Source organism: Perognathus longimembris, chromosome 2, assembly GCF_023159225.1.
Source record: "Perognathus longimembris pacificus isolate PPM17 chromosome 2, ASM2315922v1, whole genome shotgun sequence".
Taxonomy (NCBI): Eukaryota; Metazoa; Chordata; class Mammalia; order Rodentia; family Heteromyidae; genus Perognathus; species Perognathus longimembris.
The window spans coordinates 88,790,563-88,803,413 of NC_063162.1; the positions used below are offsets into that span (position 1 = coordinate 88,790,563).

Genomic DNA, 12,851 nt, shown 5'->3' on the forward strand with positions numbered 1-12,851 from the left:
TTTGAGCCACAGCTCCACTTTGGGTTTTCTGGTGGTTAGAGGTAAGAACCTCAGTAACTTTCCTGCCCAGGCTGGCTTTGAACCTCGATCCTCAGATCTCAGCCTCCTGAGAAGCTAGGATTACAGACAAGAGCCATCAGTACCTAAACCTCCCATATATGTATATATTTTAATTTTAAATTTTATTTTATTATAAGGATGATGTCAGAGGGGTTGCAGTTACATAAACAAGATAATGGATATATTTTTTGTTGAACATTGTTAGCCCCTCCCTTGTTGTTTCCCATTTTTGCTCCTCTACCAATCTCCTCCCCCCCAAATTGTAAAGTTCATTTCCAACATAGTATCTTGTGAGTACCATTGTTGTATGGATTCACCCTTTGTCCTTTGTCTCACCATATGTGCTAAGGTTTTGTTGTTGTTTATCATTCAGTATGAAATAATTTTTAAATTCCTTTCTGGTTTCTTTTTTTTTTTTGGCCAGTCCTGGGGCTTGGACTCAGGGCCTGAGCACTGTCCCTGGCTTCTTCTTGCTCAAGGCTAGCACTCTGCCACTTGAGCCACAGCGCCACTTCTGGCCATTTTCTGTATATGTGGTGCTGGGGAATTGAACCTAGGGCCTCATGTATACGAGGCAAGCACTCTTGCCACTAAGCCATATCCCCAGCCCTACTCTGGTTTCTTTTTTTAACACATGGCTTATTTAGAAACATGTTATTTAAATTTCAAATACCTGAGGTTTTCTAGACATCTTGTTTTACTTGTTTCTAATTTATTTCTCTTTGAATCATAAATACTCTATGAACTATCAATTCCTTAAAACTTATTGATATTTTTAATGAGTCAGCATATATTCTATTTTGGTAAGTGTGCAGTTGTAATGAATACCTATTCTTTGTGTGTGTGTGTGCACGCACGTGTGCACACATATGCCTACATGCTTGTGCATGCATACATGCACGCATATGTCAATCCTGGGGCTTGAAATCAGGGCATGAGCACTGTCCCTGAGATTGTTTGCTCAAGGCTATCACTATAGAGAATACCTATTCTACATTTATTGGATGTGATAATAATATATGTGTTGATTATTATAAAGATAATTCATAATGTTATTTAAATCATCTGTCTTTCCTGATGCTTTTTGTTTTGTTGCTCTACCAGTTGCTAAAATAAATATACTATAACAGAGCCAGGCATGATGGTTCACACCTGTAATCCCATCTACTGAAGAAGTAGAGATGGGAGGATTGCAGTGGAGTCTAGTCTGGAAAAATTTAGCCTATCTCAGTCCAGGGGTGGTAGCATATAACTATAATCACAGCTATTCAAGAGGCAAAGGTGGAAGAATCATGGTCTGACTCTAGGCCCAGATAAAAAGCAAGAGAGACCCTACTTGCAAAGTAAACTAAAATAAGATGGGCTGGGGGCATGAATTAAGAGTTTAAGTCCTTTTTAGCAAGCACAAGGCCCTGAGGTTCAAACTCCAGTTAACACAAGAAAATTATTAAAATCTCTTACCTCTAGAGTGGGATGTTATCTTTCTTCTTTTAATTCTGTTATTTTTTATGCACTTTGAGGTTCTCTTGTTTTCAGACATAAACACATTAATAATTATTATGTCATGCTGATGGATTGCCTCTTTTAACCCTGCTACATGCTCCCCTTTGCCTCTTGTAGCCTTTTTCTTTTCTTTTCTTTTTTAGGTCTGAGACTGGGATTCAAACTTGGTACCTGATGCTTTTGTTCATTGGCTGGTACTCTACCAACTAAGCCACTCCTCCAATCCTAGACTTCTTTTTCTTAGTGCCTAATCTGATATCCTCTTGCCTCTTTATGCTGGTTTTCCCCAAATACCATCTCTCTGGTGAAGAGGTTTCAGCCAGGGAATTTGGGCAAGATACAAATATCCTGTCCATAGCAATGCTCTTACAATCCATATTTGAAATGAGTTTCTTGCGGATAACACATATCTAGATCATGGTATTTCATTTAATCTGTCAGTCTTAGTTTCTAATTAATGTGCTTTTCCATTTATACTTAATGTAATTATGAGAATCAATTCCTTGAGTCTGTTAGTGTTTTGGTTTTGTTTATCTGTTTTACCTTTATGACTTCCTTTGGTTACTTAATTTTTTTTTACCGAGCTTATATATATCTTTTTTATTCCATATACCTTAAAACCTATTTGCCTAACCTTATTTAATGTACATGGGTATAACTAGAGCTTACTTTTCCATCCACTCTTGACCTTTGAAGTGATATGTTTCTTGGCGATAGGAAAATCTAGATAGCCTGAGCAAAAAATTAATGAGACCTTATCTCAGCAAACAAGTTGGTCATGGTGATACAGACTGTAATGTTAGCTACCTATAGAACGGACATAGTAGGATCGTAGTCTGAAGTCTGCCCTGGCAGAAATGTGGGACCTTATCCCTAAGCAAGCTAAGCAAAAAAGGACTGGGGCAAGGCTCAAGTGGTCGAGCTCTTGCCTAGCAAATAGGAGACCTTATTTCAAATTCTAGTACTGCTGAAATTAAATAAATAGTATGTTTAGAGTGTTGCCATTTAATGTGATTGTTGGTATATAGTTTAAGTCTACTGTGCTATAATTTCATCATAGCCTCCATTTTGTGCACTCATGTGTGTGTGTGTCTGTGTGTGTGTGTGTGCGCGTGTGTGCTGGCAGCAGGGCTTAAACTCAGGGCCTTGTGCTTTTTAAATTGTTGTTATAAAGGTAACTTACAAAGGACTTACAGTTATGTAAGTCAGGTAAAGTGTGCATTTCTTTTTGGAAAGTGTCACCCCTTCCCTTGCTCTCTCCTCTTTTTTCTCTGTCATTCCCACATACAAATTATATAGTTCATTTTCAACATAATGTCTAGTAAGAACTACTGATGCATTTGTTCACTCTTTGTCCCTCCATTTCATTTGTCCCTCCTTACTTTCACATATAAATAAACAAACAAGACAGAGAGAAAAGAAAACAAACAAAACTAGCAACAAGGAAAAATAATCTCTTGTTTCCATTTCCTGGAGTTCATTTCAATAAATATTATTTTATATGATCAGGTGCACATTAGCATTGTGCCTTTATGTTCCTCTCCTAAAAGTATCCTCCTTTGGTCTCACTGTGTGTGAATACCTAGATGTTTGGCTTTCTTATTCACAGCTAGCACTCTACCACTTGAGCCATACTTTGAGTCCAGCAATAGCCTCAATTTTGGGTTCTGTTCCCATCTTAGGACTTTAAAAGTTTTCTCTTAGTACTCCATTTAAATTTATGTATTGGCTTTTAGGTGTACCTTTTAATATTATCACTTTAGTAATTGCTGTATTACAATTCATATCCCTAACCAGAGCTTGCTTTTTTAATACAGTGCACTGAAGGCTATGTAGGAAGAAGTTTGTAGATGTCTACATCTCATTGGCTAAAACTAGGTCTCATTACTACCGTTAGCTCAATTACTGGCCATAGGTGTTGCCTCGAGTAGACAAACTTAAGATCCTTATTCTGAGCCTGGGACCAGTAGCTCAGGCCTGTAATCCTAGCTACTCAGGAAGTCAGTCCCGGCAGAAAAGTCTGTAAGACTCTTATCTCCAGTAAACTACTCAGAAAAAGCCAGAAATAGTGCTGTGGCTCAAGTGACAGAATGGCAGCTTGAGCAAAAGAAGCTCAGGGACAGTTTCTAGGCCCTAAATTCAAGCCCTTGGACCAGGAATAAATAAGTAAAAATCTTTATTCTGGAATTGGAGAAGGAATCCATATACAGTGAAATAGAAGGATCTCTTTCTGTCACCTAAAGAAATTGGTGTGTGTTAACTGGGAAGGAGAGTGAATGTAGAGTAACAGCCAGTGTCTGCCTAATATACTTTGACCAGTTTCTAACCTTAGTACATCAGTCTTTATTTTTGTTGTTATTTCACTTTACTAGTTTAAGAAACACTATTTTCTGATAAGAGTTGTACAAAGTCTAGCTTTTAGTATTTGTTGCTCCTGTGTGTCCTATTTTTATTTTGTTATTTATTTGGGCTTGGGTAAATAAATTTAGAATAAAATTTTAAGACAGTAGGTAATAGTTATTGTCTATTAGTCACTGACTAATCAATGACTGCATAAATTGTAACTATTTTCTAATCCCCAAAATGAAATGTTGTGAAGGATAAGTTCCATTTTCCTCTAGCAGACCAGAATTGCTCTCAGACGAGATCGGGCACATACAGGATGGTATGGCCATAGATTAGAATTGCTCTCAATGAGATTATTTTGCCATTAGGAGACAATCACGTTGTGTTTAAAAAAAAAAAAAAGCATGAGAGATAAAAAGATTAATTTGGCTTACCAACTTGTTCCCTTTATCTTTTTTTTTTATAAGAAGGTGGGTGTTATGAACAATGTCACTTGTAGTTTTGATATTAAAAGCATCAGTAAGGGTTGGGGCATGGCTCAAGTTAAGTGGTAGAGCACTTGCCTAGCATGGAGAGTGTGTGTGTGTGTGTGTGTGTGTGTGTGTGTGTGTATGTGTGTCTGTTCCCACAAAGAAACAAAAAAGGCTTAATAGTTTTAAGTATCCTTGACTTAATATGTTTTCATAAATAAAGATATGCTTTGGAAAATATCTTTCCCTAGGGGAAAAGGAATTGGCATTTGCAAGATTTAATTAAATATATTTGGTTTGTGAAAAACAGGCCTACAATGTTGAAAGCATATTTCCTACTTTCTTCTCTAATAGGAGCTGGTAACTCTTTATTAGTGATGATTTAATTAGCATGTCTAGGGCAGAGATTATTTTCTATCTCATTGCATCTTGTATGTGCAGAGGGATGGGTTGTTTAGTCTTAGGATGATTTATAATTTAATAACTGCACAAACACATATCCTCTCATTGAATTCCCTTAGTCCTCCCAGAAGATACTGAAAGAAAATATTCCTATTTTATAGAGAAGGAAGCAACGAGTGAACTATCTCTGTTTTTTAGGCATTCTGCTTGTTAGGACTGTTTCTTGATTCTCAACCCCATGTTATTTTCCCCAAGCACCCTCAGGTTGCACCAGTGCCCTGAAGTTGGGCCTTGTACAACTAGTATAAAGAATACCCTACTACCTAAGTGCTTTTCAGAGCAACAGCATGGGAGGTTTGGGTAGGGAAATTACTTGAACAGAGTTGTTCCTACAGAGTTAGCACCCCCAGATTTCACACACTGAGTACTATCCCTGCACTTCCCCGTCATTGTGACTTACAGAAAAGGCCAAATATTGCCCTCTGCCCCATGAAGACAATGCCTGATCACTACTCTCCACCCTGTTGCTTCCCTAGCTGTTAACAGCAGGGTTGACAACCACAGGAATAAAGAGCTTTCACAAAGCAGTCTGAACATTTGTGAGCAAGCACATAAACCTTCATGTGCACAAGGCTGCTCTAGGAACTTTAAGAAAATGTTCAGAGAGGATAGAGTAGTATTTGGGATCCCTTGGAAGTCCCAAATGGAAGTCCCAAAGCTACAGTTTGGGACTTCTACAGCTGGGTAGAAGAACCATCACAAAGTAACAAGCATGAGGATGGCAGTAATGATGCTCAGTACTGAGTAATGATGACCCAGTCAGTGATTACTCTCTGACAAGCACTATGGCAAGCCTCTTATAAGTTTATTTCATTTAACTATTCCCAACAGTGCCAGTCCATTGCTGCTATTACTCTTTTCCATTCCTGAGCTACCATCACCCTGGCTGCAGCCCCCATTACCAACAAAGGAGCTCTGGTCTTTTGACTGCTGTGTTTTTCCTTATGTAGTCCATTTTCCACAACATCAACCTAAGCCTTTAAATAAGTAAATATGAACACACACACACACACACACACACACACACACACACACAATCAGATCCCATCACTTCCCTGCTCAAATTCTCTAGCTGCTTCCTGGCACTGAGCAAACTCTGAAGTCCTCCAGTGACCCACAGGACAGCTCTGTGCCCGATGGGCCAGCTTGACTTCATTTCCTTCTGCCTACACTGGTCAATCCAAACACACCAGTTCCTTGCCACTCTCAGCACAGGCCAGGCTTATTCCTACCTCAGAGTCTGTTATGGCTGTGCCACTCCCTAGACTCAACTCTCCTCTGACCTCAGTCAGTCTCTGATCCAACTATATCACTCAGCGAGTGCCTTCCTATCCCAAAACCAAACAAATCCTTTTCCCTCTTCAGCATCTTCTCTTTGCCCTACTTTCCTTTACTAACTTGGTGCCACCTGCCAGCACACGCCATGTCACTATATCCAGCTGCACATTCCTTCTTCCTTCAGAAATAATGTGAATGTATTAAATAGGCGTTTGTCTTACTCACCCCTGGTTCCCCATCCTTTACAAAACTACAAAGACATTGTGGCTCAAGAGTACGTCTTGAATACATGTGATTTAGAAAATGAAGCCATTTACCAGTATTCAGAGCTAGTAAGGAGTGGGTTTATACTGAGCTCCCAGCCCAGCAGGGAAGACTCCTGTTTGGAAAGAGGGAAAAAAATGGCAAAAAGTCTAGGATATGTGTTCCTGTCTTCCAGGCCTCTGTGTCTTCCCCAGGCTTGCTGCTATCAGCTGCTGCTTTGCTCTATTCCAGTTTCTGTGGAATATTGTTAGAAAAATAGTGTGGCTTACAAGAGATCCGAAGGGCAGGAAATGAAACTCTGACCACCAGCTAGGAAGCAACGGATGAGCTTAGTGCAGGAGGTGCTTCTGTCTTCCAGGCCAGGCAATGGTCAGAAGGACCTCTTCTTTTGTTCTGATTTTGAAAATCCATGCAATAACCTAAGAGAATTGTATAAGAGAGAAAACCAAGGTGTAGACACTTCTGTTTCTCTGGGGCCAGTAGTAAATTGGATCCAAAGTCTGCTTCCCTTCCTGTACTATAGTTCTGTTGGGTTTTAGCCTCATGGCCTGGTGCCATTTAAAAAATAAAATAAACTCTGTGTGAGTATATCCTGTTCTATTGAAACAGCTCTGATAGTCATTATGAGCAAGTTAACTCAAAGTTAATTTAGAAATAACCAGAAACCTTGCAGACTTCCCATTAAAATGTTTGTTGTTATCTAGGTACAGGTAGCTCATGCCTGTAATCCTAGCAACTCAGGAGGCTGAGATCTGCAGATCATGGTTCAAAACCAGCCCCAGAAGAAAAGTCCTTGATACTCTTATCTCCAATTAACCACCAAAAAGCCAGGAGTGGGAGGTGTGGCTCAAGTGGTCAAGTGCTAGCGCTAAGCACAAAATCTCAGGGACAAGGTGCTGAGTTCAAGCCCAAGGACCAGCACAAAAACAACAACAAAAAACCCCATCTTGTTCTATTCTAATTTTAGATGATGATGATGATGACGACGACGACGATGATGATGATGATGATGATGATGATGATGATGATTTGCTGCCTGTTGGGGCACTATTCCTTAGCTTTTTCACTGATGGCTGGCCCTTTACTACAGCTTTACTTCTGGCTTTTTGATGGTTAATTGGAGATAAGAGTCTTTCCTCCATGCTCTTGCTCTGGATTGTGATCCTCTGGTAGCTAGATTTACTGGCATGAGCCACTAGTACCCAGATTTTAGCGCAATATATATATTCCAATGGTCAGCTGACACCCCAGGGAAGAGGAATTCTACCAAGACCCCAGACACGCTGGCCCTTATTGCTGCTCCTAGGATTTAATAAACCCCAAAGCAAGAAGCTTCAGCACAAAACAAAGTAGCTGGGCAGTAGTCATGCTGGCATATATACATATATAGATATAGTATAGATATATATATAGTATAGATATATATACATATATATATACATACATACATACAGTGTTTCACTTCTCTTTGTCTAGTTCTTGGCGTTGTTACCTTTTTGTCTCTTTCTCCTCTGGACCATGACTCTCAGGGAGCCTAGGTAACTACATGTTGAACACTTTGAACACTATTTTATAATAATGTTACACTATTTTCTAAAAAAAAAATGCTTTCTCTTTTTGGCTAGGGGGAAGCAAGGGAACTCGACAGAACAGAGCCTTCAGTGATGTGGACACAGTTTCTTGCTGGAATTTGCAAGGCCGATTTAAGTATGATCTTAATTTTCAGAAGATTGTTTTTAAAATGTAGGCATTCCAGAAGACAGCCTCTGAAAATGCAAATTTTTGCAAACTTGAAACCTTTTCATCTTGGATGAATATAATCCACATAGCTCATGTAGTGGGTCCCACACAATGGACCACAGAAGAAAATCATTACAATAAAACAGCTTCCCTCAGCTTGCTGCTGTTGGCTGTTATCTTTGCCCTAGGCCAGTTGCTTCATGCTATTGGTTAGAAAGGCAACAGTGGATGTAAGAAATCCATTCAGCGGGTAGAAAATTAAATTCTGACAAGTAGCTAGGAAGCAATGGATGGAACATTCAGTAGGATTTTCCAAAGTTGTTTGCTTATTGTTGGTTGGAGGGAGAAAAGGTTTATGTAAAGAAGACAATCTAAGATCGCCATGTAGGAATTAAGACAAAAATTGAACTGGGTCCCAGTGGATCATACCTATAATCCTAGCTGCTAATGAGGCTGAGATCTGAGGATCGCTGTTGGACAAAGTCTGTGAAACTCTAATGTCCAATTAACCAAGGAAAAGCATGAATGGAAATGTGGATCAAGTGGTAGAATACTAGCCTTGAGTAAAAAAGCCAAGTGAGAGCCTGAAGCCCTGATTTCAAGACCCAGTATGGGGTTTGGAGGCAGAGACAAAGGTATAAGGGGGGCTTTTTAACATGGGCTGGTCCACACGCCACTGAAATTCAGTCTGGGTTCATAGCAGGATGACCCAACAGTTTTCAGTACACACTGAGTCCTTTCCCAAGATTATTTGCTTACTTCTTACAATTTTGTAGTTTTTTGTTCATATTTAGAGAGATTTATTCATTTATTTGCAGTACTAGGGTTAGAATTAAGGGTCTTGCTCTTGCTAGGCTCATTCTCTCATTGGGAAGAGGTAGCCTTTGTGTTTCCACATCCAAAACACTAAACATAGCTGTTTGGCAGTTTAGAAACTACATAGTCCATATATCTTAGTACACAAGGAAGTTGAAGTTCAGAGTGGTTTAAGGATTAGACCAAGGTCTTAACCTTCTATTTAGGATTAGCCAAAGCTAGTGATGTTTCTCCTAAAATTAATGGCTTCCAGAAGGATATAAGGAAGACTGTGGAAACCATTTTGAATTAGAAATAGACAACTAGAACATGAATGAAGTAAAACTACTATATTTAGTAACATCGACACTTCTCTAGATACTACTCAACTAAAAGCAATTACAAAGTAGAGTAGAAGTTGACTTGCAGATGCCAGTAGCTCACATCTGTAATCCTAACTACTAAGGAAGCTGAGATCTGAGTATCACTGTACAAAGCCAGCACAGGCAGAAAAGTCCATGAGACTCTTATCTCCAGTTAACCAGCACAAAAAAAAGCCAGAAGTAGAGCTGTGGCTCAAGTGGTAGAGTGCACAAAAGCTAAAGAACAGCACTCAGGCTCTGAGATCAAGCCCTAGAAAAGGTGTGTGTGTGTGTGTGTGTGTGTGTGTGTGTGTGTGTGTGTGTTTGAAACCAGTGCAGGGTTCTAGGATGGAAGATGGTAGGCAAAAGTGTTTGTCCTTATCTGCATTATTTTAAAAAATTAGAAGAAGAATCTGTGCACTCATTGCCTAGTTATTAATTACAAAGTGTAAAATTCTATTTCTTGTGGGGTTCCATACCTCTCCAGTGGCTATATTCCTGACCTAATGGACCATGGCCTGGGGGACTCACGCTGCTCTCCTACTCCCAGGGAGGTGTCTAGGACCTGTGAATGCCATACAAGGAAAGGAAAAGGTGGTGTTTTGGACCTCTCTTCCCCAAAAGTGTTTATTGTCACGTTTGCCACATCAATAGCTATTTAATGCCTTAAATATACTAGTAATGCTGATAATTGAGTATGTAAATACTGCTGCTACTCAGTGCCCATCACCAAGCTCTCCTGAGAACTCCAGTGCTGTCCAGAAGTTCCCCCTCACTGTTGATGTCAGTACTGTTATTATCTATCCATCCCCATTCCAGAGACAGAAAACTGAGGTGTAAGGAAAACTGGTGGAGCTGTGACCTCATGGTCAGTGGATGGAGGAGCCAGGATGTGACCCAGGTAGCGATCCAGGTCTTCACCTGGACTCACAAGCAAGCATGTCCTGTAGAAATGCCAACCAGCAATGTCTACAGGAAGAGAGTATAGATTGGAAGATAGGATGCAGTCTGAATCAGACCATGCAAAAATTTGAGGGTCCATGTAATGTGCTTCCCTGTGGTTTCTCCTGAGCTGCTATGAACCTTTTTACTTAAGGTTTCTGCCACCCCTAGGTTATGAAGTTGAATCTCAATTCTATCAGGAAATGTGGAGTGGGAAGAAGATTCTCCTCTGGAGAGTAAAACCTCATCTACCAACACATACAAGTCTAACAAAAATTGCCCAGTTTCTCTACGACACAGAGGCAGGTTATGGTTGTTCATGCCTATAATCCAGTACTTAGGAGATAGTGACAGGATAATGAGTTTGAGGCCAGCCCAAATGATATAGTGAGAGCCTGTCTCAACAGACCAAGCCAATGAAAGTATAACTTAAAAACGACAGAAAAAAATGACAAATAAAAATGCAAGAAACAGGTCAGGTACTAGTGGCTCATGACTATAATCCTAGCTACTCAGGAGTTTGAGATTTGGAAAATCAGTAGTTCAAAGTCAATCCTGGGAGAAAAGTCTATGAGATTTCAACTCCATTTAAACAGCAAAATGCTGGGCTGGAGATGTGGAGAGTGTCAGCTGCAAAGCAAGCAAGCTAAGGAGAAGAGTGAGGTCCAAGTTCAAGTCCTGGTCCTGACACAACAAACAAATCCTAGAAACATCTTTGAAAAACAAACAGTGCTCTCCTGGCTGGGATCAATGAATAATATTTTTCTCATTTTCAATTTACTTTAGAAATAGGAGAAGCATAAATTTACTTTACTTGTGAGTACAAAAAGCATAAATTTGGAAATTATTTTTATAGTCTATGTAGAGTCTTGTCCTTTTCAAGAAGCTGGTCAAATTAGGCCACATAACACTTCTCCCTTCCCTCCCCATCCCCATCTCTGACTGAACTTTGGGATTTTTATTTTTATTTTTGCTCTTCTGTATTCATTATCAAAGCATCTCTGAGTTAGATCCCAAGCATCTTTACTTGAGCAGGCATGTATATTTAATACATGTATATTTATTTAGATATATATATGTAACTATAAATAAGAGAATAATTCTGACATACCCTAAGTGTCATTACAAGTGCTGGAGAATACAAAAGTGGAGACATGAGAGAAGTTAATCAGTTAGTTGCTGAGCAAGGGGAGGGTAACAAAGGAATGTTCCATACTCAGAGATGGAAGTTGAAACCTAGAGCAGTAGCTCTAGGCCACCAGACCCACCAAGGCAAGTTTATGAAAAAACACTCTACACAGCCTAGAAGGAACAAACACTTCCTCTTAGGGACTATCTTCCCCCACACCCCCTGTCTTACCTTTCCCCTTTCTCATACTCAATGGAGGCTCACTGTATACTTTGTATTTTCCTTCCCCAAATTTTCATTATAAAAATGCTGTAGGCTCTAGGTCCTGTGATGTATTTCTAACCACTAGCTCATCTTGCTGTTGGTAGTTATGGACCTTGTCCTAGGCCTCAATCTTTTCCTGGCTACCATCTGTAACAGTCTACTAGTCCTTTTATTCCGAGAAATCTGTCTCCAGAGTTTTTCTTTAACACTATTATACATACATGTGTAATAGGGAGGTCAGATCTGGCCAGTGCCATCATTAACTGTGGAGGAACTTCAGGTTGACTCCAGCTCAGATAAGAGCAGAAGCCAACTCCATCTTCACTAAGATCTCCCCCACCCTATCCAAGGAAGTTCCCCTTCGCTGTGATAAGATTGTGTAAACTGCTTGACCACCTGAAGCATAGAAAGTTCAAGGAATGTTCAAGGTTAAACCTGTGCCCTCCTATGAGTAGGCATATCCACCTGCATCATGTGAGCCCCGCCAAATCCATGCGCCATTTCTAACTAGAATGATAGGTTGGTTCAAATAGATACTATGAGACAGACTGTAACTCTATTGGCCACCTGTGTGCAGCCTAGCATGCTCTGTAAGTGTTGTATCTTCATTGGTCACCTGCATGTGGCAAGTTTGACTGTGATGTTTGCCTTATAACCAGGCTGGAAGGCCACACGGGCACGTGGTTCCAGCTCCCGAGTCTGGGCTGCATACATGCACGAGGTTCCAGCTCCTGAGTCTGGGCTGCACACGTGCGGGCGGTTCCACCTCCGGAGTCTGGGCCCTGACCCTGCACACATGGTCGGCAGTTTCGGCTCCTGAGTCTGGGCTGGGACCAAGGCCGGTCGGTTCATTTTTGTTCACTTTTTACTTCCCCAATAAATCTGTCTTTTTGTCATCTTGGAGCTGGAGACTGTGTGGTGGACTCTTGGGGGAACCAGGAATCCCCTCCCTTGGGGGGAACCCCATTTCATTGTAGCGAACCCCCACTCTACTTCAATGCATGCATGCATGCATGCATGTATATATTTATAACTTGATATAATATCACATCTAGCTTTGTATAGCTTTAAATGGGGAGGTCTGCATAATTTGGGAACCATTTGCTGGAGTTTGTTTGCTTTTTCTTTTGGTGGTAGTAGGTTTAAATGGAGGATCTTGCCCTTGCTAGGCAGGTACTCTACCACCTAAGCCTCATTTCCAGAACTTGTAGGGTTTTTTTTTTTTTTTTTCCTTTT

The 12,851-nt window shown here is 40.3% G+C and overlaps 2 protein-coding genes across 2 annotated transcripts in view; both read left to right on the forward strand.

Moving 5' to 3' along the window:
• Nucleotides 1-8,175, forward strand: part of Fam126a (family with sequence similarity 126 member A) — a 98,241-nt gene extending 90,066 nt beyond the window's left edge. Inside the window, exon 11 of the mRNA XM_048339706.1 lies at nt 8,009-8,175. Coding sequence (XP_048195663.1) covers nt 8,009-8,130 — 122 coding nt within the window. The 3' untranslated portion in view covers nt 8,131-8,175. The remainder of the gene's footprint in view (nt 1-8,008) is intronic.
• A 1,981-nt stretch (nt 8,176-10,156) lies between these two features.
• LOC125345066 (solute carrier family 40 member 1-like) overlaps nt 10,157-12,851 on the forward strand; it is a 28,010-nt gene continuing 25,315 nt past the window's right edge. The window contains exons 1-2 of the mRNA XM_048337314.1: nt 10,157-10,262; nt 10,394-10,528. Of these exons, the coding sequence (XP_048193271.1) occupies nt 10,157-10,262; nt 10,394-10,528 (241 nt within the window). The remainder of the gene's footprint in view (nt 10,263-10,393; nt 10,529-12,851) is intronic.